Genomic DNA, 26,524 nt, shown 5'->3' with positions numbered 1-26,524 from the left:
CTTCCACACCGATCTCGACAAACCATTTCTGTATGAACCTTGCTTTGTCCACGGGGACATTGTCATGCTGAAACAGGGAAGGGCCTTCACCAAACTGTTACTTCAAAGTTAGAAGCATAGAATTGTCTGAAATGTCATTGTATGCTGTAGCGTTAAGATTTCCCATCACAGGAACTAAGGGGCCTAGCCCGAACCATGAAAAACAGCCCCAGACCATTATTCCTCCTCCACCAAACGTTACAGTTGGGACTATGCATTCAGGCAGGTAGCATTCTCCTGGCATCCACCAAACCCATATTCGTCTGTCGGCCTGCCAGATGGTGAAGCGGGATTCATCACTCCAGAGAATGCGTTTCCACTGCGGTGGCGAGCTTTACACCACTCCAGCCAACGCTTGGCGTTGCACATGGCAATCTTATGCTTATGTGCGGCTGCTCAGCCATGGAAACCCATTTCATGAAGCTCCTAGCTCCCAGTTATTGTGCTGACTTTGCTTCCAGTGGCAGTTTGGAACTTGGTAGTGAATTTTGCAACTGAGGACAGACTATTTTTTACGTGCTACGCTCTACAGCACTCAGCGGCCCCATTTTGTGAGCTTGTATGTCCTACCACTTCGCGGCTGTGCCGTTGTTGCTCCTAGACGTTTCCATTTCACAATAACAGCACTTACAGTTGACCGGGCCAACTCGAGCAGGGCAGAAATTTTATGAACAGACTTGCTGGAAATGTGGCATCCTATGACGATGCCAGGTTGAAAGTCACTGAGCTCTTCAGTAAGGCCATTCTGCTGTCAATGTTTGTTTATGGAGATTGCATGGCTGTGTGCTCAATTTTATTGTCAGCAACGGGTTGGGCTGAAATAGCAGAATCCACTAACTTGAAGGGATGTCAACATAGTTTTGTATATATAGTGTACATCCAGTACATATAGAACATATTCCTGAAACCATTAGGAATGTGTGGACTGAGAAAGAAAGAAATAATACCAATGTTTCCATTGAAATGTTTTATTATCTGAAAAGGAAACACCCTGACCCTGGATATAGAAATGTACAGTAACCTGGGTGAAATAGATTCAAATACAGTTCTTTCATTTACAGATCAAACTACTTTAAGATGTCGGTTGTTTTTTCAGGCACTTAGAATCACAAAAGTCTGTTTTATTTTCTTCACGCTACACAAGAACTGAATTCTTTGGTCCTTACGTTTTCAAAGGAAAAGGTCAGTTGAAACCACAGTCAGAACAGAATACAGCTTCCTGGTTTCTGATTTACATTTATTTTTATGGATCCAAATATACTTCAAGTCCCTTATCAAGACTGGGAAGCTGAAAAGTTCTTCCGTCACATTTCAACCATTCTACACATCAAAATAGACCACCAGTCTTCATCGTACATATATCAAAAGAAGCCAATGCTTCAGAACAGAAAAGTAACAAACATCATAACAACGGCTCAAATCAGATTTACAGCAGTATTCATTGATATAATTTAGTGGGATGGGTTGCAGCTGAAGATTTGGCAAAAAGATACAATACAATTTTTCCTTTTTTGGTCCTCAGTGGACTGTCCTCAAGTCTCCCACAAGAAGCCATTTTGCTACAGGTGGACTGAACAAAGCACTCTATCGAACTGCTCAGCTCACGTTACTATAAGACAGAGGGTGTGTCTACAATGGCACCCTATTCCCTATATAGTTTCCTGGTAATATAAAGTAGTGCACTACGTAGGGAATAGGCTACCATTTGGGAAACTAGAAGCTTAAAAAAACAACATAGTCCCCTTACGCTCCACTGATCCACATCATTTAGCTACAAGGCAGCCATGTCCTGTGGTAAGAGCTACTATAAGAGCTACTCATGGGCGACTGGACCCGCGCTATGTAGTAGTTACTGAAGTTGACGTCTCTGACATAAGGCGCCGGCTGGTAGTAACAGGTGATGTTAGCCAGGGCCGGGATGGCGTTCTGCTCTGCCATGGCCCGTAGCGCCAGTGCCGAGATCAGTGCCAGTGTCTGGCGGCGCTCGTGCCCCATCAGGCACACGGTGCTCTCGTCCACCACATGCCGCAGCGTCACCAGGCAGTCGTAGCGCTTGTCCTCCATGCCGTTGAAGTGGTTCTGGAGATACGCCTCCAGCTTCCGCTGCTGCTCGCCAATGTCCGGGAAGTCGATGAAGAAGCGTGAGCACATATAGCGCTGCAGAAGCTTCATCTGAGCCTCTGAGTCCGGTTTAAACCCCCGCACTAGCAGGTGGCAGTACTTCAGCAGTCCTCCTCCCCGGATCTCCTCGGGGCTGCGCGTGGCTATGGTCCTGGTGCGGAGGTGTCCCAGGGCCTCCTGGAAGTCCCCGTACATGCTCTCTCCAACCACAGTGGGGTGGAAGCTCTCAGACATGGACATGGCCGTCTCTGAGCAGCGGTCGAACAGCAGCAGTGAGTCCAGGCCGATCTGGAACGAGTCCACGCTGAACTCAAACTGCCTTCGGAGGGATTCCACAAACTTCAGCTCCACGTTCTTCCCCGTGTTGTTGGAGAGGGAGATCAGGCTCCAGCGGTCTGTGTCGTTGCACACCTTCACCAGCTTCTGGACGTAGGCCTCTTTGAGGGTCATGGGCGAGACACGGCTGAGCCCCGGAGGTAGGAAGTCCACCAGGCTGTCCAGGACCACGTCTTTGACCACACGAAAGGTCTTGTCATCAGTCCGGTTCAGGCCGAAGATGAGGTCCAAGTCCTTGTAGCCCAGGCCCGTGTCCTGGTGGAGCACATAGCTGGCTGCTGAACCGTTCAGCTTCACATCTCGGACCACCACACCACGCTCCTGCAGTCGCGCCCGAACCACCTGAACAGGAAAGACAGAGACATGGGTGAGTGATCGGAGAGATACTCTTAGAAAGACACTTTATTGTCGATTTTCTTTTCCAATCAAATACATTTTTTAGTATTGTTTTTCTTGCAATTGATCTGAGAAAGCAGGCCATTCCTGGAGGACAGAGTGTCTGCTGGTTTTTGGCATTTCCTTTCATTTTGTGTACAACTAAGATCTAGACAACAGGTGAGGGAAGTTCCTACCAAATCAGTGGCCTTAATTGATGAATCAAGTACAAGGGAGGAGTGAAAACCTGCATACAGCCCTCCATGGAATGAGTTTGACATCTGAGTGATAGAGAGATAACATGCCACTGCAAGTCGAAACGTTGCTATAATGGTCACTACCTCTTATTTTGAAGTGGTAATATTTACATTTAAATCAAGGAATGGTTCCCCTAGCTTTCAGCCAATGTTCATAACAGTAAAGACAAAATACTAGCATACAATAATTTGTTGTGTGGATGAGAATAGAGAGGGACTCCATTACCCATTTGATATTTTAAGTAGAAATTGTGAACCAATATTGAATTTGAAAAGCCTGTTATATTAAATTAAGTTCCTTATGCCACACTGAGAAGTCAATAAATACTTAAAAAAACATTTTGACATGTCCCTCCATCAACCCTGTGTCAGTTCTAGGAAGATTTCAACCCACTAAATCCAAAAATGTCTCCAGGTTTCTTTCACCAACATTGTTATTGTGTTGCTTTGACAAAGTCATTTCTGAAGATGATGATTTATTTCATGTGATTAGTGATTCATTTATATCTGTCCCTCATTTTAAGGTCAACTCCGTTAAGTGAACTTAACTATCATTTTAATATGGTGAAGCTACTCCTTTTTGTCACGTTCCTGACCTATTTATGTTAGTTTTTGTGTGTTAGTTGGTCAGGACGTGAGGTTGGGTGGGCATTCTATGTTATCTGTTTCTATGTTGGTTTCGGTTTGCCTGGTATGGCTCTTGATTAGAGGCAGGTGGTTTGCGTTTGCCTCTAATTAAGAGTCATATTTAGGTAGGGCATTCTCACTGTTTGTTTGTGGGTGATTGTCTCCTGTGTCCGTATGTTATGTTCGTACCACATAGGACTGTAGCGTTTGTTTGTTTCGTTTTCGTTTCGATGTCGTCTGTTACCTGTACGTAAGTTTATGTTTAGTTATGTAAGTTTATGTTCAGGTCTCGTCAACGTCGTTTTGTTATTTTGTAGTTTTGCAAGTGTTTGTTTCGTTTCGTGTTGCCATCTTTATCGTTGTGTTAATAAAGATGGCTTATTTCCCAAAGCCTGCGTTTTGGTCAGAAGATCCTTCTCTCCTCACCTCGTCCGAGGATGAGGAGAGCGTCACCCGTTACAGAATCACCCACCAACACGCTAAGACCAAGCGGCAAGGGAAAACAAAACGGAGTAAGGGACAGGAGAGAAAGGAGCAATGGACATGGGACGATGTTTTGGATGGAAAGGGTTGCTACACTTGGGAGGAGATCCTGGCTGGGAGGGATCGCCTCCCATGGGAACAGGTGGAGGCATTGAGGAGAGCAGAGGCTACCTGGGAGAGGAACCGGAGCTATGAGGGAACGCGTCTGGCACGGAAGCCGAAAAAGCCCGTAAGTAATTCCCAAAAATTTCTTGGGGGGGGGCTAGGAGATAGTGGGCCAAGGGCAGGTAGGAGACCTGCGCCCACTTCCCAGGCTTACCGTGGAGAGCGGGAGTACGGGCAGGCGCCGTGTTACGCAGTAGAGCGCACGGTGTCTCCTGTACGAGTGCATAGCCCAGTGCGGGTTATTCCGCACTGGTAGGGCTAGATTGAGTATTGAGCCAGGTGTCATGAGGCCGGCTCAACGCGTCTGGTCTCCAGTGCGTCTCCTCGGGCCGGCATACATGGCACCTGCCTTACGCATGGTTTCCCCGGTTCGCCTACATAGCCCGGTGCGGGTTATTCCACCTCCCCGCACTGGTCGGGCAACCGGGAGTATTCAACCAGGTAAGGTTGGGCAAGCTCAATGCTCAAGAGTGCCAGTACGCCTCCACGGTCCGGTATTTCCGGCACCACCTCCCCGCCCCAGCCTAGTACCTACAGTGTATACACTACGCACTAGGCTACCAGTGCGTATCCTGAGCCCTGTTCCTCCTCCACGCACTCTCCCTGTAGTGCGTGTATCTAGCCCGGTGCCTCCAGTTCCGGCCCCACGCACTAAGCTACCAGTGCGTCTCCAGAGCCCTGTACAAACTGTATCTTCTCCCCCTACTAATCCTGATGTGTTTGTCCTCAGCCCGGCGTCACCAGTGCCGGTACCACGCATCAGGGATAGAGTAGGCTTTGAGAATACAGTGTGCCCTGTCCCTGCTCCCCGCACTAGTAGGAAGGTGCTTATCATTAGCACGGGGCCTCCAGTTCCGGCACCACGCACCAGGTCTACAGTGCGCCATATCCGGCCAGAGCCATCCGTCTCCCCAGCGCCATCTGAGCCATCCGTCTCCCCAGCGCCATCTGAGCCATCCGTCTCCCCAGCGCCATCTGAGCCATCCGTCTCCCCAGCGCCATCTGAGCCATCCGTCTCCCCAGCGCCGTCTGAGCCATCCGTCTGCCAGGAGCCTGCAAAGCCGTCCGTCTGCCATGAGCCTGCAAAGCCGCCCGTCTGCCATGAGCCTACAGAGCCGTCAGCCAGACAGGAGCCGCTAGAGCCATCAGCCAGACAGGAGCCGCTAGAGCCGTCAGCCAGACAGGATCTGCCAGAGCCGCCAACCAGACAGGATCTGCCAGAGCCGCCAACCAGACAGGATCTGCCAGAGCCGCCAACCAGACAGGATCTGCCAGAGCCGCCAACCAGACAGGATCTGCCAGAGCCGCCAACCAGACAGGATCTGCCAGAGCCGCCAGCGAGCCATGAGCAGCCAGAGCCGTCAGAGAGCCATGAGCAGCCAGAGCCGTCAGAGAGCCATGAGCAGCCAGAGCCGTCAGAGAGCCATGAGCAGCCAGAGCCGTCAGAGCGCCATGAGCAGCCAGAGCCGTCAGAGCGCCATGAGCAGCCAGAGCCGTCAGAGCGCCATGAGCAGCCAGAGCCGTCAGAGCGCCATGAGCGTCGAGAGCCGTCAGCCTGCCATGAGCGTCGAGAGCCGTCAGCCTGCCATGAGCGTCGAGAGCCGTCAGCCTGCCATGAGCATAGAGAGCCGTCAGCCTGCCATGAGCGTCGAGAGCCGTCAGCCAGCCATGAGCATCGAGATTCGTCAGTCAGCCATGAGCTGTCCTTCAGCCTGAAAAGGCTGGATACCCAGAACTGCCCATCAGTCCAGAGCTGTCTCTCTGTCCGGAGCTGCCTTTCAGTCCGGAGTTGCCCCTCTATCCTAATCTCCCTCTCTATCTTCATCTATCTCTATATTCTTATCTATCCCTCTATCTTGATTTATCTCTCTGTCCCGGTGTTATCCTTATTAAATATATTATTAAGAGAATTGTGTGGGGGAAAAAAGAGGGTGGACATTCTTGGAGGGAGGAAGTTAGGATGGATTATGGTGGGGTGGGAACCGCGCCCGGAGCCTGAGCCACCACCGTGGTTAGATGCCCACCCAGACCCTCCCCTAGACTTTGTGCTGGTGCGTCCGGAGTTCGCACCTTGTGGGGGGGGTACTGTCACGTTCCTGACCTATTTATGTTAGTTTTTGTGTGTTAGTTGGTCAGGACGTGAGGTTGGGTGGGCATTCTATGTTATCTGTTTCTATGTTGGTTTCGGTTTGCCTGGTATGGCTCTTGATTAGAGGCAGGTGGTTTGCGTTTGCCTCTAATTAAGAGTCATATTTAGGTAGGGCATTCTCACTGTTTGTTTGTGGGTGATTGTCTCCTGTGTCCGTATGTTATGTTCGTACCACATAGGACTGTAGCGTTTGTTTGTTTCGTTTTCGTTTCGATGTCGTCTGTTACCTGTACGTAAGTTTATGTTTAGTTATGTAAGTTTATGTTCAGGTCTCGTCAACGTCGTTTTGTTATTTTGTAGTTTTGCAAGTGTTTGTTTCGTTTCGTGTTGCCATCTTTATCGTTGTGTTAATAAAGATGGCTTATTTCCCAAAGCCTGCGTTTTGGTCAGAAGATCCTTCTCTCCTCACCTCGTCCGAGGATGAGGAGAGCGTCACCCGTTACACTTTTAAAATATATTTTTTTCACAAGAAATATTGAACATCTAATAGCTGGTTCTACTCTTTTGGTGGAAAACTGAGTGGGTTGAGCACAACACGTCAAGCCTTTTACCTATAGATAGACAGGCTAGAAATGTTTTATCAATTTCATTTAGTTTTTGTGAAGCTTGCATTCAATTGCCACTCCCAGTTGCAAACAACAAGCTTCCATTCCCCCTGTCATGAGGGGATTTATGGCTGATTTATGATGGAATTGGCAATCCTGTTATGGTCAACCCTGCTACTTTACTATTGTCATTTTTTAAATTGAACCTCTTGAGATGGGAAAACATGTTCTTGAACATGTGCTCATTATGACAGAATGCTTAAATGAAATCAAGTTACACTGAATTGGTGGAATGACCCAAATAATGACAAGCAACAACATGAAATAACAAATGTAATCATTCATTTCTGTTTTTCCAACGCACAGGCTTTTAATTTGATCATGAACTCCCTATTTTCATAAAAAATACAAATATCTCTCTTTTTCTTATGCAGAGAGATGACACTGAAGAAATTAAAAGCCTCTGACTGGACAATAATATCCCCTATGTTTGCCAGCTACTTTAAATCCCTTGTCCTACATATAGTCTCTAGCTTGTAAAAAGCCAAAAATACAGAGTTACTGTAGCTCAGCTGAATTAAGATAGGGTGGACCTAAAGTCCCCTTAGTTATGCATGGAGAATCAGAAATTTCTCTGTGGGACACAGCAAGCCAATGCTTGTATTGTTGTCTCTAACTTCAGGAGGAACTCCAGCTGACCTGAAGATTATCTAGAAGAAAACGTACCAATCTGTGTGACGTAGACAAATGGGGTTGGGTTGTGAACTTATAAAAACTCTGGTATGATTGTGCCAGCATACTTGGCAAAGATATGGTTCACAAGCTTATTGGGTCACAGAACAGAACCGTCAGGGGTGGATCCTGGAGTTAAGGGAAACTGCTGGACTAAAGAAAAGGCAGCTGAGATATTTCAAGCTTCCTGACTGTTACAGCACTCCAAAGAGGAAATCAAGAAACTGGGACAATCCTTAACAGGCATGACCATGGTTACCAAGTACACACACTTGGTATCTTTATCCAGACACTGATCCAAGTATTCAGCCAGGTATCTAGTCTGTATACGTACACAATTGCACAATCCCTTCCAGGTCGGATCAAGTTCACAAGTTAAGCCTAAGACAGACATTACAACATAAGCTATTCACTTTCGCTACTATCACAATACCTCTTTCATGCAGTTGTTGTCCACAACTTTGCTACAGTGCCAACATTTCATCAAAAAATTATATCTGTATCAGTCCCCCCCCCCCCCCCCCCCCCACAGTGAAATATGGTTTTAACCAACTCAGGATAGGAATGTTTCCTGACCCACTGGACACACACTGGTTGAATCAATGCTGTTTCCACCTCATTTCAATGAAATCACGTTGAACCAACGTGGAGTAGACGTTGAATTGGCATCTGTGCCCAGTGGGGAGCCTGTACTTTTGTTTCGCAACACACACGCACGCATGCACGCACACACACACGCACACACACACTCACACACACAAAGCCGTGTCTGAGGAATTAGGTTATGTTGGCTTCACCACCATGCTAGGAAAGGAGAGTATTCTGCCAAGTCTCTGCTGCCTGACTTATGTAGCTAGATCCCCATTCATGAATTTAGGTAACGGCCTCCTCCCTACCAACCTAAAAACAAAGACAGACTAAAAAACGGACAAATTGAGACATGCATAATATGTGTGTTGGGCTCCTTCTCTTCCCAAACTATTGCATCTTTTCAGGCCTTAATTGTAACCTCCTTTACCCAGACCCAGAAACCCACTGTGTCACTTTGTGATTGAAGGACATTAATATTCAGCTACTGTGACAGGATCCCAAGGGAAGGGTTAGTGGTACTCACTATGAAAAATGACACCCCCATGAAAAGTCTATTGAGGAAAAGGTTCAAAACATAAACTTAAGGTCAAGAAATATAGAATGTGGATTTTCAAAGCCAGTCCTTTTTAGGGGTGGAAATAACAGAGAATTGATTTGCCAATAAAAGCACTTTAAGGAGCCCTGCTGTGCACATCTGTGTTGTGTTCCAATGAGAAAAGCAATCGGTTTCTATTGGTAAACCTCTAGACAGATCATACCCTCTGGACAGCTGGTCACTAATATAAACATTCCGAATATTAAAAACATCCTGAATATTCTGTGAAAGCTAGAATATATATGAATCAATTCCCATAGTCCTTGTGGAATAATCAACGTTGCATATATAGGAATTTACTGTATGGTTCAATGAATACATATGAATATGTATGTCTATTGGAATTAGGTTGAACTAAGCTAAACACAGTATTCATTATACACTAAACCAAAATATAAAAGCAACATGTAAAGTGTTGGTCCCATGTTTCATGAGCTGAAATGAAAGATCCCAGAAATTTTCAAAATGCACAAAAAGCTTATTTCTCTAAAATGTTGTGCACACATTTGTTTACATCCCTGTTAGTGAGCATTTCTCCTTTGCCAAGATAATCCATCCACCTGACAGGTGTGGCATATCAAGAAGCTGATTAAACAGCATAGTCATTACACAGGTGCACCTTGTGCTGGGGACAATAAAAGGCCACTCTAAAATGTGCAGTTTTGTTACACAACACATTGCCAGAGGTGTCTCAAGATTTGAAGGAGCGTGCATTTGGCATGCTGACTGCAGAAATGTCCACCAGAGCTTTTGAATGAGAATTGAATGTTAATTTCTCTACCATAAGCCGCCTCCAACCTCAGACCACTTGTATGGCATTGTGTAGGCGAGCGGTCTGCTGATGTCAACATTGTGAACAGAGTACCCCATGGTGGCAGTGGGGTTTTGGTATGGGCAGGCATAAGCTATGGACAATGAACACAATGGCATTTTATCAATGGGAATTTGAACGCACAGAAATACCGTGATGAGATCCTGAGGCCCATTGTTATGCCATTCATCTGCCACCATCACCTCATGTTTCAGCATGAAAATGTACAGCCCCATGTTGCAAGGATCTGTACACAATTCCTGGAAGCTGAAAATGTCCTAGTTCTTCCATGGATACTCACCAGACATGTCACCCATTGAGCATGTTTGGGATGCTCTGGATCAACGTGTACGACAGCGTGTTACAGTTCCCACTAATATCCAGCAACTTACTAAATATAGGGTTGGGCAGAGGGTGTCAACCCATGATGAGACCATTCAGATAGTCATACATACTGCTAGCCTGAAACAAATGATGAGGAGGATGTATTTTCCTTATATGGGTTGTATTATATGTTACTGAGTACAGGGACAAGTAGGTCTAACTGAATGGAATAGGTCAATCTGAAAGGCCCCCTTATAATGTCTTATAACACAAAAGGGTCTCCCAAAATAAGAAGTAACACCCTTCTTCCACCGCCTCTCCAAAAGCAGGCCATTCCATTCCTGCATTACGCAACAAGCACCTGGTGAAGTTGAGCTAAGGCGGAACACTTCCTCTCGACGTCAAGCAGGAGTAGTAGACTTGTAAAAAAGCCACAAACTGACCAGACGGTGGCGTTGACAATGTCTTGGCGAGGGGTTACATACGGTCTCTTTGCATTCCTACTCCAGTCTGGAGGGTTTCCTCTAAATTTAATTTACCTCAGTCTGGAAATAGCCTAAATAGCACCCTGTTCCCTATGTAGTGCCCTACTTTTGACTAGAGCGACCTGGTAAAAAGTAGTGCACTATACAGGGAATAGGGTTCCATTTGGAACTGAACTGAATGTGTTATATTATTTCAGTGAGAAAACAGTCTCAGAAACAGCCGTTAGCCAGCTAAACCCCATGGTCCTCTAAACTCCAGTTAGAGCACTGTCTGGCCTGGACAGAGAGTCACACAAAGACCCAGCCAAGCCAAGTAAATGGCATCAGTAAATTCATGAGATGTTTAGTAGTCTATGACCCTGGCATCCGGTCCAGTCAGCCCAGAAGGCAAGCAGAGACAGCCCAGTCATATTATACTCAGTGTACTGTCAGTAGGATAACAGGAACAGATGATGGGGTTTTCCTCAGAGGTGAATGAGTTGCCTTGCTGTGGGTGGTCATGGCACCTGAACCAGCCATTAAACTAGACTAGAAATGGTACAGCATTCATTCATTAAACTAGACTAGTGATACAGTATTCATTCAAAAAACTAGACTGATGATACAGTATTCCTTCATAAATCTAGACTGATATCAGTATTTATTTTCATAAAACTAGACTGGTGGTACAGTATTTATTATCATAAAACTAGACTAATACAGTATTTATTATCATAAAACTAGACTGGTGATAGTGTATTTAGTATCATAACACTAGACTGATACAGTATTTATTATCATATAACTAGAATGATGATACAGTATTTACTATCATAAAACTAGACTGGTGATACAGAATTATTTATCATATAACTAGAATGATGATACAGTATTTATTATCATAAAACTAGACAGATGATACAGTGTTTATTATCATAAAACTAGACTGGTGATACAGTATATATTATCATACAACTAGAATAGTTCAGATTCTAAAACTACTTAATTAAAGAGACTACATTCTAAAGGAAGGGTCATAATTAAGGTCATAATTAGTCATAATTAGGGTCATAATTAGTCTCTTTCCTTATCTCCGCTCAAATCTTATCTCCAGAGAGAGAGAGAGAGAGAGAGAGAGAGAGGGGGGGGGGGGGGAGACTGAGAGGGAGAGAGACGGAGAGACAGAGAGAGAGATTTGAAGAAGAAAAACTAGTCAGGCATACCATTTCATTTTATGGGCCAATGTTGAGTTCAGCTGGCATTTCACCACAATTGCCTCCTTGAAAGCCAGCAACAGCAAAGCACACGCCTATATGTAGAGGTCTAACAGAGCTATACACTGTAATGTAAGACCAGACTATGTTCATGGAGACGTATGGTGTCATTGTGTCATTCAGTCTCACCAACAATAGACCGAAAGAAGAGTTGGCTTACAATCTGGCAGGGCCCACAACAGAACCAGGTGACTGGGATAGTATTGTGGTGTGTGAGTGCTTTGGGTCTACTCTTACCACACTGATACCATGCCAACCTTGTCAAGAGTCCTGACCCACCTAGGCCCCTGTTACTGGTGTGACCAACTAGCGAATCTAGTTTCCTTATCCTGCACCAGAAATGGAAGCCATCGCCCCCAACCAGGAAAGAAGAGCTCACTTCCAGTAAGCTCACAACGGTGAAATGAGAACAGGAACAAAACAAAAACATAGGAAAAGATCTGCCTCAGGCGTTTGCCCTACTGTGTTCTACTCTATTCTAGAATCTACACCCTGAATTTGATATGAGCAAACCTGGAAAAAGTGTGTTCCCTTTCCTTGACTGGCCAAGCCAAGTAAAACAGATTAGCACCCATAGCTCTACTTCTACTGTTAACATGAAGTAATATCTGATCTGACAGACTAATAAACATCCAACGTCTGGATATGTAATCTCGGCTGTATAACACCACTGGGTAGGCCTACTGGGTAGTGTGTGTATGTGTATGTGTGTCACAGGAGGTTGCTAAGAGGAGGACGGCTCATAATAATGTTCGGAACAGAGCAAATGAAATGGCATCAAACACATGGAAACTGTGTTTTTGATGTACAGTACCAGTCAAAAGTTTGGACCCACCGACTCATTCAAGGGTTTTTCTTAATTTTTTACTATTTTCAACATTGTTTAATAATAGTAAAGACAATCAAAACTCTGAAATAACACATATAGAATCATGTAGTAACCAAAAAAGTGTTAAAAAAATCAAAATATATTTTATATTTGAAATTCTTCAAAGTAGCCACCCTTTGCCTTGATGACAGCTTTGCACACTCTCGGCATTCTCTCAACCAGCTTCACCTGGAATGCTTTTACAACAGTCTTATAGGAGTTCCCACATATGCTGAGCACTTGTTGGCTGGGTTTCCTTCACTCTGCCGTCCAACTCATCCCAAACCATCTCAATTGGTTTGAGGTCGGGTGATTGCGGCGGCTAGATCATCTGATGCAGCACTCCATCAATCTCCTTCTTGGTCGAATAGCCCTTACACAGCCTGGAAGTGTGTTGGGTCAATGTCCTGTTGAAAAACAAATGACAGTTCCACTAAGCGCAAACCAGATGGAATGGCGTATTGTTGCAGAATGCTGTGGAAGCCATGCTGGTTAAGTGTGCCTTGAATTCTAAATAAATCACAGACAGTGCCACCAGCAAAGCACCCCCACACCATCACACCTCCTCTTCCATGCGTCACAGTGGGAACTACACATGCGGAGATCATCCGTTCACCTACTCTGCGTCTCACATAGACACAGCGGTTGGAACCAAAAATCTCAAATTTGGACTCATCAGACTAAAGGATGGATTTCCACCGGTCTAATGTCCATTGCTCATGTTTCTTGGCCCAAGCAAGTCTCTTTTTGTTATTTGTGTCCTTTAGTAGTGGTTTCTTTGCAGCAATTCAACCATGAAGGTCTGATTCACACAATCTACTCTGAACAGTTGATGTTGAGATGTGTCTGTTCCTTGAACTCTGTGAAGCATTTATTTGAGTTGCAATTTCTGAGGCTTGTAACTCTAATGAACTTATCCTCTGCAGCAGAGGTAACTCTGGGTCTTCCTTTCCTGTGGCGGTCCTCATGAGAGCCAGTTTCATCATAGCGCTTGATGGTTTTTGCGACTGCACTTCAAGAAACTTTCAAAGTTCTTGAAATTTTCCGGATTGACGGACCTTCATGCCTTGAAGTAATAATGGAATGTCGTTTCTCTTTACTTATTTGAGCTGTTCTTGCCATAATATGGACTTGATCTTTTACCAAATAGGGCTATCTTTTGTATACCACCTCTACCTTGTCATAACACAACTGATCGGCTCAAACGCATTAAGAAGGCACACCTGCTAATTAATTGAAATGCATTCCAGGTGACTACTTCATGACGCTGGTTGAGGGAATGCCAAGAGTGTGCAAAGCTGTCATCAGGGCAAAGGGTGGCTGCTATGAAGAATCTCAAATATAAAACACTTTTTTGGTTACAACATGATTCCATATGTGTTATTTCATAGTTCTGATGTGTTCACTATTATTCTACAATGTGTGTGTGTGTGTGTGTGTGTGTGTGTATGGAGGCCTATTGTAAAGTTCCTCAGGACTGTCAACCCAATGTGGGCTTATCTACCCACAATCCATTGCACTAAATCAGCAACGGTGACACTTCTCTTTTACACCTCCCACGGCGCGCACACACACACACACACAAAACAATATGGAGCCACACCATAAATAGATGTTATCTAGATGACAGTTTTTCAATAAACACTCCCTATTGAGAGCCCTGTGGAATACCTCGAAGAACACATATTTCTGGCCGCAAGGGGAAAAAATGTTTTGGTCCTGGGTTGGATCAGTTGGTCTTCCAGGCAGGAGCGAGAGAGGAAGGGAAAACGTCACTGAAGATATGTACTATTGCTTACTGCCGGTGGTATGGGACTGGATGGCCAGCCAGAGCCTACTGGAGACTTTTCCAGTCTGGGTGTTTTCTACTAGAACAACATGGATACAGCATACATCCTCACATATGTCTGACCTACCAATACAGATCACAGGCCTACATTTCATTAATGAAAGCTACACGAGACAAGAGGAAACTTTTCCATTCTCAATTTCTCTATACTCTGCCCGATTGTAATACAATATACAGTACCTTACTTTCTGTCCCTCTATGTGTAAAAGTTGTATTGTTTTGTAGACCAATGAAATGACTCTGGTCGCAGAAGGATTGGAATGAGAAAGTGGAAAATGGCAGTTAAAGCATTAGATCGATCATCTGCTCCTTGAGATCTCCTCCTGTCTGTTAAAGTGAATGTAAATAACAGGATTCACAAGTCATGATTCAATACAATGGGTGGATATTCAAATATAGGCTAACAAGGCACCCCAGTATATTTCCAATACCTTTAGTAGACTATTATAAAAATACAGTGTATGAGCATGCCAAAAGGACTGGCACAGAAGCAAATTCACAGATGGTGTCTGACCGGATTTTGAAGAATATTGGAGCTTTTTATCCTCATCCACAGCACTGACAAATGTGCTATTATTATGCTATTACATAAATACGACATGGTTAGCCTTGGAATGCTCCCAAAACACACCGCCTTCCTGACTCTACTTACTTCTCAAATTCAACTGTACAGTGCGTGTGCGTGTGTAGCCTATGTGCGTTAAAGTGTGCAAGCGTGCGTGCGTGTTTAAAAAAAATATTTAACACACATTCCTGAGTTGGCTATTCATTCACTAAAGCAATGTATGATGAGACTGAATTAAATAAAGATTGAACTATTTAAAAAGAAAAGGAAAATAACAGTTAGGCTATATGTGATGAGTTTGGAAGTAGGCTAGAGAAAAGTATCGTCTCTCATTATCAGACCAAAGCCGTTATCTCACCTGGACTATCTGCCGAGGCTGTACGGAAAGCGTCGGGAAGTTTCCGCGTCCGTGAATAGGGACGCTCTCTCCGAGGATGGAGTCCAACCTCTGCACCTGCTCCCAAGACAACACACAGAACCGCCGACTCTGCTCCGACTCATCCCCGGAGGACATGATGGGACGGGGAAAGGTAGAAAAAAATCTTCGGTAGTGTTGGTGGATGTAGGCTATTATGGACAGTACCAAAGCAATTCCCAAAATAGGTGTTTCTTTTGAAGTTGGAATGAACTTGAAATCTTCAATAAATCATACAAAATCGCCCTTGTTGCGTTTCTCAGATGTCACTTAGAACATACGTTTCAAAACAGTCTAGGCTAAAGGTCCGAGAGTTCTGCACATATAAAACATAGATCGGTAAACTAAACCGTTTGTCATCTCCAAAATTCTCCTGCGCAGTGACTGTGATACACTTCTAACTGTAATCCAGTTGGAAGCATATCGACGGGTTTAAAGAAAATGGGATTAACATAAGCGTCCTGATTGGTTGCGCGGGAGGTTTATGAATACCTCAACATACAGAAGACTACAAGAGGCCATGCGCACACGCCCACTTCCCTTGCGTCAGTAGAGGCTAGTCTGCTGCTTTCATTGGATACTTCAGTCACATTTTAGCAGCCCCATGCATAGAGCCCCACATTGGAGCTGTCATAATACCCATTACACTTAGTGGTCAAACAGGGAAATGGTTCCAATCGTTTTCCACAAATCATTCTTCCCATAGGGGATTTTAGAAACACTTAAAATAAGGGCTGTGTTTCGTGTGGGTTTACTCTGGCATGACGTTTTGATAACCATGTAGATCTCTCTCCGACAAGGTGACTTTTATCAATATATTTGTCTCTATTTACTCTTAGATTCAAAAAGGCTATTTAGCATCAAAGTAGACATCATGCAAAACTACAAATCTCTGCAAACTCCTGCATGTCATCTCTAGCTGACACCTTTGCTAACAGGTATTGTGTCAGTTTAAAACTTACACAAGACAGTTCACAGAATTGTCCATTAAAATAAATGTAGCCAAATGATTCATTACTATATTTAGCTAACATTAGATAGTTAATCCAGAGATTCTTACCGTTGCCTCGATTCGTCAGTCTCGTCCAGATCATCGTGGCCTTTGTAGTTATTTATGATAGCCACACTAGCAGCTAATTAACGTTTCATTTGTTGGGGTAAATACAGGTGAATATATTGATAAATGTCACCTTGTCCTAGAGAGATTTACATGTTTATCAAAACGTCACACCAGGGTAAAAGATTAGAAGTATTTGTTTCTGTTACAGTGTAATCTGTATCTCCATTATGTCTTTATTGGCAACCTATCATTCACACTTTTCAAAAGTGCCCTGACCAGCCATCAACCTCGCACTCTACAGTATAATTCAGTGGTTCTCAAACTTTTTGGATACGGGGACCTTTTGTTATAGTAAATTAATCAAGGACCCATCATCAGAACTTGAGTTTGATAAAGGAGTTTTACTATGACTTTGGCAGTGCATGGCCTGATGAACCAAGTCTCAGGCCCTGGGAAGGAACATTGCAGCCCTTTCCTGCAGTCAAATGATGTAGTGGTCTCATGGGTTGAATGTTAATGATATTTTTCATTATTTCATAAACATTGTTTTTTAAAAGCCACAGAAAATCAGGTGTTTCTATATCAAAAGGTTTTGTTATAATACAATCTTCTGTGATGTATATAAAGTGTAATATTGGGATGTAAACTCAAAATGTAGTACATTTTAAGCCCATAACCATGTGTGGGAGGTGTATACTTTTGTTGCAAAGTAGATTTGTTTAACGGGCTAGGGTCCTTTTTTCTGAATTTCCGCCTGACTGACGTGCCCAAAGTAAACTGCCTGTTACTCAGGCCCAGAAGGCAGGATATGCATATAATTGGTACCATTGGATAGAAAACACTTTTAAGTTTGTAGAAATGTGAAAATAATGTATGAGACTATAACACAATAGATATGGTAGGTGACGATCCAAAGAATAACCACCCAGAATATTTCTTTTTTTGAGAGCCAATGCTCTTCCAATGGAACGTGTAGGGTCATATCCAAATCCAGCTCCCAGATTGCAATTCCTATGGCTTCCACTAGATGTCAACAGTCTTTGTTCAAGGTTCCAGGCTTGTTTCTTCCCAAACGAGGAAGAATTTTGAGTTTTAGTACTAGGAGTCAGAGTTGGAAATCAGTCTGTGCGAACACGACAAAGAGCACCTGATAATTTTACTTTCCTATTGAACATACTTCTTTCTGTATGAAATATTATGGTTTAATTACATTTTAAGGTACCTGAGGATTGAATACAAACATATTTTGACTTGTTTTAACAAAGTTAAGCGGTAGCTTTTTGGATTCCTTTCTCTGCATGTTGAACGAGTGGATTACTCAAATCGATGGCGCCAACAGTTTTTGGGATGTAAAAGAAGGATTTTATCTAACAAAATGACCATGCATGTTTTAGCTGGGAACCTTTGGATTGCAAGTCAGAAGAAGATCTTCAAAAAGTAAGTGAATATTTAATCGCTATTTGTGATTTTATGAAGCCTGTGCTGGTTGAAAAATATTTTGATTTGGGGCGCCGTCCTCAAACAATCGCATGGCATGCTTCGTTGTAAAGCCTATTGTAAATCGGACAATGCAGTTAGATGAACAAGATTAAAAAATGTTAACCGATATAAGACACTTGTATTTACCTAAATGTTTAATATCAATAATATTTAAGATTATTTATTTGAATTGCCCTCCCTCCAATTTCACCGGACGTTGTCGACAGGTGTCCCGCTGGCGCCTAGCCCTAAGGAGTTTTTAAGGCTACCAAGAAACACTGTGTGTGACCCTGATTTAGCCCACTGCAGTAAAATGTTAAAGGCCCGGCTCTTGACATCGGAGAGAACATTTAGCAATTTTCAAGCTATTTTCCTTCAATTCTACACTATTTTCTCATGGGGCAGAGAGATTTTTTGTTGTTACAGGTTTAAAGCTACAGTAATATCCTGCAATTCTACACATTTTCCCATGAGGCAGAGAGAAACTGTTGCAGTTTTAAAACTTAAATTACATTTTGTCATGGTGCAGAGAGATTTTTTGTTGTTACAGGTTTAAAGCTAATATCCTGCAATTCTACACATTTTTCCATGAGGTAGAAATAAACTGTTGCAGTTTTAAAACTTAAATTACATTTTGTCATGGTGCAGAGAGATTTTTTGTTGTTTCGGGTTTAAAGCTAATATCCTGCAATTCTACACATTTTACCACGAGGCAGAGATAAACCGTTGCAGTTTTAAAACTTAAATTACAGTGAATGTATGTTAAAAAACAAAACATTTTTGTGAATACAAGAAAAAATGTGGATAATTGGTGAAATACCAATATCCTAGTTAGCCTCGAGGTCCAGGGTTAAGAACATCAATTGTAGATTAATAATATTACATTATATTGCACCTTCTAAACTTATTCGACTGATCACTTAGTGAAAATGTGTTAAATTTGTTGTTAATCAATGTAAAAATATATATATTTTGGGATCTGGCGGCGGACCCCCTGCAGTCCGCAGACCCCACTTTAATAACCCCTGTTATAACCCCTGCTGTAACCCCTGCTATAATGAAGTGTCTCAGAGTGTGAGCATGCTTGCTTGTTTATGGAAGGTGTCAGTCTCCCCCTACCAGCCCCCCCTTACCAGTCTCCCTCTACCAGTCTCCCTCTACCAGTCTCCCTCTACCAGTCTCCACCTACCAGTCTCCCTCTACCAGTCTCCCTCTACCAGTCTCTCTCTACCAGTCTCCCTCTACCAGTCTCCCTCTATCAGTCTCCCTCTCGAAGCTTATGAATATGAGGGGCCCTGATGAGACTAACCAAGTTGAGACAACAAGAGGAGAGGGTGGCATCATCATGGGGTATCATTGACCTGAGCAGCTTATTGTCAACATATTCATGGTTTCCCTGACGTGGGGAAGGCACTTGCGTCAGTAGGCTAATAATAACCCAGAACCAGGGGCAGGAGGGCCTCTCTGTATTCTCTCCTCCCCCTCCCTCAAAGAGAACCACTTGACATTCTGTCGTGACAGTGAGTGCTGGTTAACATCCGTGTCCATGTTGTTGTATGGAAGAGCACACCTAAAGGGGAGCACTGCAGGAGAGAGTGAAGATTTAAAGGCAAAACACATGCTTGGCCGATGTGTCTAAAGAGAAAACAGGTGTGTGATTTGAATGAGGAAGTGACAGTAGGTCATAGTTACAGATACTGTTAGTTACACTTCCTTTATCGTCAATTGGAAACCAGGATTGACACAGGCATCAGGAGAAAAGAGTAGTACCATCATGCTGGCACTTGTATTCATATAGGTCATTATCAGCTGCCTGGAGGCAAGGTGCCAACACTAGAGGCTGGAGGATGGGTCTACAGTATGTATGCTGTCGTAACCTGCTCCTCTCAAAGAGGTTGAAACACATCATCTGAAAGGAAGGACACGTCTTTAGACCTCAGAAACCTATCCAATGGACACGTTCCATTGATGAAGATGGATGCAACGTTATTGAAACGTACAGTTTTGACGATACCACAGTGGAGAGTGTCATAGCGGGGCATACAGTTAATGGATTATGTAATAGTTCCACCACAACCATGGAAACGTCAGGTACTCGTCCCCCCTTGGGAGATAGATCCAGAATCTCCTCATTGTCACCCATCATAATCAGCCCACATTTAGTCTATATGTGTATTTCTCACTATGTTGGGAGTAAAATCGGACTGTAACGCTTGTATGGGTGTCATTCCCAATAGATTGTAATGTCATCGTCACCAATTAGCGTTCCATTGATATTTTACCTAATGTATGGCAAAGCCATTATACACTGAGCGTACAAAACCCATTATACACTTGGGAAACTGTTGTGCGTAAAAAAATCCAGCGGCGTTGCAGTTCTTGACACAAACCGCTGTGCCTGGCACTTACTAACATACCCCGTTTAAAGGCACTTCGATCTTTTGCCTTGCCCATTCACCTAAATGGCATGCCACTTCATCTACACTGATGGAAGTGGATTTAACAAGTTGCATCGTTTAGCGATCATAGCTTTCACCTGGATTCACCTGTTCAGTTTATATCATGGAAAGAGCAGGTGTTCATAATGTTTTGTACACTCAGTGTATATCCCTTCTGTACTAAGAGTTCAAGCAGCGTCTGTATGCTGTGTGTGTGCATGCGGGTTGGGGGAGGGGTGGAGTTGGATTGATGTGATGAAATAGTTCCTTGAACTATAAATCAGACACCAGTCATCATGTTCCTAGATCAAACACACATCCTCACTCAACTTCGCTTGTCCCCAAAACACACATACGCCACAGATACACAGTTCTGTTTTCCTAGAATTAGTGATTGTCACATTAGCTTCATGTTGCACTACAGGATACCATGGCAGTAAAACAAACACACAACCTGGAAGGACAGAGGTGTTGGGATGATAATGTACGGTAGTGCTGGGCGTTGAAGGAATAAGGTGTTGTCCATGCTCTGTTTGGCTTGAGGCCTCATCTGAGAGAGGATGTTGCCCAGAGAGCTATGGAATAAGCAAATCAAGACCAAGTCTTACGTAACCAAAGGGTAGATGAGGAGAACGGATGATGGGTGGATGTCTTTTAGTAATATATTTCTTCTTCTGTACTGTTCCCCTGAAGGCAAGGACGGAATGTGAACAGCATGCTAAGGTCATTTGCACACACACGCATGCACACCCATGCACGCGCGCACGCACACGGACACTTACCCGCGCATGCACACACACACACACACACACACACACACACACACACACACACACACACACACACACACACACACACACACACACACACACACACACACACACACACACACACACACACACACACACACACACACACACACACACACACACACACGACGACATGGAGCAGTGCCACAAACAGATGTTAGTGGGATTTTAGTGTTGACAGGTAAAACGAGGAGGTTATCAACAGAGTTTTTGTTCAAAGGAACAAAGTGGATACAATAACAGGCAATACAAGCGTACATCTCAAGGAGATAGAGAGTGTAGCCAGACAAGTTTCACATTTTGTCCTGGTTTTATTTATAGCATCACAAAACAAACATGTTGTTAGCTGGTGATTGATTTGTCACAGGATACAGATAAGATCATGTCCTGTTATGTTGTACCTGGACATCAAGTGACATTTAGTTTGGTAATTTCTCACTGGAATTAACACTTCTCTATGGGCCTGGTTCTATTAGTCTGGTCTCACTTCTCTATGGGCCTGGTTCTATTAGTCTGGTCTCACTTCTCTATGGGCCTGGTTCTATTAGTCTGGTCTCACTTCTCTATGGGCCTGGTTCTATTAGTCTGGTCTCACTTCTCTATGGGCCTGGTTCTATTAGTCTGATCTCACTTCTCTATGGGCCTGGTTCTATTAGTCTGGTCTCACTTCTCTATGGGCCTGGTTCTATTAGTCTGGTCTCACTTCTCTATGGGCCTGGTTCTATTAGTCTGGTCCCACTTCTCTATGGGCCTGGTTCTATTAGTCTGGTCTCACTTCTCTATGGGCCTGATTCTATTTGTCTGGTCTCACTTCTCTATGGGCCTGGTTCTATTAGTCTGGTCTCACTTCTCTATGGACCTGGTTCTATTAGTCTGGTCCCACTTCTCTATGGGCCTGGTTCTATTAGTCTGGTCTCACTTCTCTATGGGCCTGGTTCTATTAGTCTGGTCTCACGTCTCTATGGGCCTGGTTCTATTAGTCTGGTCTCACTTCTCTATGGGCCTGGTTCTATTAGTCTGGTCCCACTTCTCTATGGGCCTGGTTCTATTAGTCTGGTCTCACTTCTCTATGGGCCTGGTTCTATTAGTCTGGACTCACTTCTCTATGGGCCTGGTTCTATTAGTCTGGTCTCACTTCTCTATGGGCCTGGTTCTATTAGTCTGGTCTCACTAATAAAGGATGTTTAGTCTGTTGAGAGACAGTCAATGACATATTCAGATGAAGTGAAATGATAGATCAAGTTGATCATGTTGGTAATACATGGAAATCTTACACATTAAGCAGCAAGAAAGTTCAGGATAAGTACAATAATCATATACACAGGGCTCGATTCAGACTTAGGAAACACACGCCTTTCCTATGCACTTCTCAGTAATTGTTATTCAGCCTTAACTTACGAAGGTGCATAACGGGCTTTGAAGGCATGGTTCCCTTCCCTCCCTAGGTTTAATTCAACCGCTGAAAACCCTCCCACTTGCTAGCCAACAGATTTTCTCATGGACTTTTCATTCAATAGGATTTTCAGTAAATGTATCTAAAGCCATCCCTTTAAAACTTCTTAGGGATAGGGTGCAGTATTCGGAAGTTTGGATGACTGAGGTGCCCAAAGTAAACTGCCTGTTACTCATGCCCAGAAGCTAGGATATGCATATGCATGGTAGTATTGGATAGAAACCACTCTAACGTTTCTAAAACTGTTAAAATAATGTCTGTGAGTATAACCGAACTGACTTGGCAGGTGAAAACCCGAGGACAATTCATCAAGGAAAAAAATGTTTTGAGGTCATTGGATTTTCCAATGCTTTTTTATGGGGAATCCGAATTATTAGGACCCAGATTGCAGTTCCTATGGCTTCCACTAGATGTCAGTCGTCTTTAGAAATTGTTCAATGTTTTTTTCTTTCTTTTATGAAGAAGTAGTCGTATTCTTTCTAAGTGTCACTCAGGTGGACTCTAGTCTTTTGGTGCGTGTGAATGAGAGCGTGCTCCTTGTTGTTTTTCTCCGGTATTGGAAACAGTTTATTCCGTCTTAAATTTAATCGATTATTTACATTTTAGGGTACCTGAGATTGGATTACAAACGTTGTTTGAAATGTTTGGACCAAGTTTTGGACCAAGTTTGCAGATCCTTTGTAGGCATGTTGGGCGAGTTGGAACCGCTGTATTTCTGAATCAAACGCGCCAAATAAACTGACATTTTTGGGATATAAAGAAGGACTTTATCGAACAAAACGACCATTCATTATGTAACTGAGACCTTTGGGATTGCAAAAGGTAAGCGATTTATTTTATCGCTATTTCTGACTTTCGTGATGCATCTGTTTGGTTGGAAAAGGTTTTTCATGCTTTTGAATGAGGGGCGCGGTCCTCAGATAATCGTATGGTATGCTTTCACCGTAAAGCCTTTTTGAAATCTGACAAAGTGGCTGGATTAACAATAAATTAATCTTTAAGCCGATGTATAACACTTGTATTTTTTATGAATGTTCATTATGGCTATTTCTGTATTTTGAATTTGGCGCTCTGCAATTTCACCGGATGTTGTCGAGGTGGGTCGCTAGCGGAACGCCTGCGCCAGAAGGGTTAAACATTTTTTTTATTAAAATATATATATATTTCACCTTTATTTAACCAGGTAGGCCAGTTGAGAACACGTTCTCATTTACAACTGAGACCTGGCCAAGACAAAGCAAAGCAGTGCGACAAAAAACAACAACACAGAGTTACACATGGGATAAAGAAACGTACAGTCAATAACACAATAGAAAAAGTCTATGTACAGTGTTGCAAATGTAGTAAGATTAGGGAGGTAAGGCAATAAATAGGCCACAGAGGTGAAATAATTACAATTTAGCATTAACACTGGAGTGATATATGTGCAGATGATGATGTGCAAGTAGAGATACTGGGGTGCAAAAGAGCAATAAATAAATAAATAACAATATGGGAATTTATTTATTTTACCAGGTAAGTTGACTGAGAACACATTCTCATTTGCAGCAACGACCTGGGGAATAGTTACAGGGGAGAGGAGGGGGATGAATGAGCCAATTGTAAACTGGGGATTATTAAGTGACCATCTTTAATGACCTCAGAGAGTCAGGACACGCGTTTAACGTCCCATCCCAAAGACAGCACCCTACACAGGGCAGTGTCCCCAATCACTGCCCTGGGGCATTGGGATATATTTTTTGACCAGAGGAAAGAGTGCCTCCTACTGGCCCTCCAACACCACTTCCAGCAGCATCTGGTCTCCCATCCAGGGACTGACCAGGACCAACCCTGCTTAGCTTCAGAAGCAAGCCAGCAGTGGTATGCAGGGTGGTATGCTGCTGGCTTATAATGAATGAGGTAGTTGGGTGTGCTAAAACTGTTATGTATGGTCTGAGCTAGGCTCCAGGTTTAAACTGCTATGTATGGTCTGAGCCATGACCCAGGTTTAAACTGTTATGTATGGTCTGAGCCATGACCCAGGTTTAAACTGTTATGTATGGTCTGAGCCAGGCTCCAGGTTTATACTGCTATGTATGGTCTGAGCCAGGCTCCAGGTTTATACTGCTATGTATGGTCTGAGCCAGGCTCCAGGTTTAAACTGCTATTGTAACGCTCTGGGTGTCGGGGGGTGTGAAGTCAGACGCAGGAACAACAGAGCTTCAATACGGTGCTTTCTTTTTAATGCACAACCGGCATACCAATGTCCAATACGGACTTACTGGGTGTCATAAACAAACGTCCAAACACGGAAGACAAAACCCAGTCCACAATACATACATCCACTCCCGAATCCAAAAGAACAAATGAACAATCACGCACAAAGAAGCGTACGGGCTGGCTGACTAATAAAGCCACACTAATTACTAATTACCTAAACACAGGTGATACAAATAAACACATAAGGAGGGGGGAAGAAAAAGAGTCAGTGGAAGCTAGTAGGCCGGTGACGACGACCGCCGAGCGCCACCTGAACGGGAAGGAGAGCCTGCCTCGGTTGAAGTCGTGACAGCTATGTATGGTCTGAGCCAGGCTCCAGGTTTAAAATGCTATGTATGCTCTGCGTTTCATAATCATTCAAATAGACTACATGTCCCAAATTATTGCACAACTCAGCTGTCCTGAGTCAAATATCTTGAACTCTTCAAACCATCCCATCCTATTATGTGTCTCAAGTCACCGTACACTACTCTCATCACCCCACTGGAACCATCAGCATGGCTGGCGTATCTTCAAATTAGCAGCTTCAGGTGCGAATGGAAGAGTGAACTCTATCGTTCTGTTCAGGACTACATTACGAATAAGGGCAGTCACAAGTAAATACATTCATGATTTCTTATTCGAAACGGTTGGCGGTTCGTGTACAAAGTATATAATTAATGTGAGAAGAGTTATAGAATGTGTCCACGATAAGTGTCTCTCTCTCTCCCCCTCTCTCTCTCTCCATGTTGTTGGTTAATATGCCATATTGTGTTAGTCCGCTAGGGACCTTTGTACCATGTAGTAAGTGTGTGTGTGTATTCTGTGTTATTATTTAGTTAGCTAGTAAATAAATAATTTGTTGTGTTTGACATAAGACCAGGTATACTGTAAGAAAATAAAGGTTAGAGAAACTGCATTCTGTCCAAAGATGGGGCCTCTAAAGTGTTGTGTCACAACAGTACTTTAGGCCCCACTCTCACCTACGGCCAGCTGGTCCAGTCTAGTCAACCAAGTCCTGTTATTCATATTTACGTCTGCTTTACGTACCTTAACACACTGTATACTAAAGTTGGCATAGAAACTACTGGATAAGATAGCAGGAGTAAAAATATGGCCAGCAATACACACGCAAATATACAGTATGGCCATAAGTAAGTGTACGGTATGTCTGTTTACATTATAGACTATTATAATATTGTTATTCCGTTTGGGTGAACAGTGGAAATATGGCCATATGTATGTATGCAGATCTGTTTACAATCATTGACTGCTTTGATAAGATACTGCAAATGTGAACAGTCAGTGAAAATATGGCAATGCGTACGTACAGCAAATATGTCAGTTTACATTTAGAATGGCTATTTGGTTATAATACGGAGGTACTATAATGTGAGGGTGGGTGAACAGTCAACCGCCCCCTGAAAACCTCATGACAGCAATAAAATATATGCATGAAACA

At 43.5% G+C, this 26,524-nt stretch overlaps 1 protein-coding gene across 1 annotated transcript; it reads right to left on the bottom strand.

The window, feature by feature from the left end:
• Window positions 1-991: 991 nt before the first annotated feature.
• Window positions 992-16,075, bottom strand: LOC129831060 (terminal nucleotidyltransferase 5A-like). Its single transcript, XM_055894074.1, has 2 exons — window positions 15,529-16,075; window positions 992-2,838 (listed from the first exon to the last, which is right to left on the bottom strand). Exons 1-2 carry the CDS (start codon window positions 15,682-15,684, stop codon window positions 1,807-1,809), a joined length of 1,188 nt encoding a protein of 395 aa, XP_055750049.1. The 5' UTR covers window positions 15,685-16,075; the 3' UTR covers window positions 992-1,806.
• Window positions 16,076-26,524: the final 10,449 nt, after the last annotated feature.

Source organism: Salvelinus fontinalis, chromosome 32 (assembly GCF_029448725.1).
Source record: "Salvelinus fontinalis isolate EN_2023a chromosome 32, ASM2944872v1, whole genome shotgun sequence".
In the NCBI taxonomy this organism is placed as follows: Eukaryota; Metazoa; Chordata; class Actinopteri; order Salmoniformes; family Salmonidae; genus Salvelinus; species Salvelinus fontinalis.
Note: the sequence above shows the minus strand (reverse complement) of the source record. Positions and strands in the feature narration are given on the sequence as shown.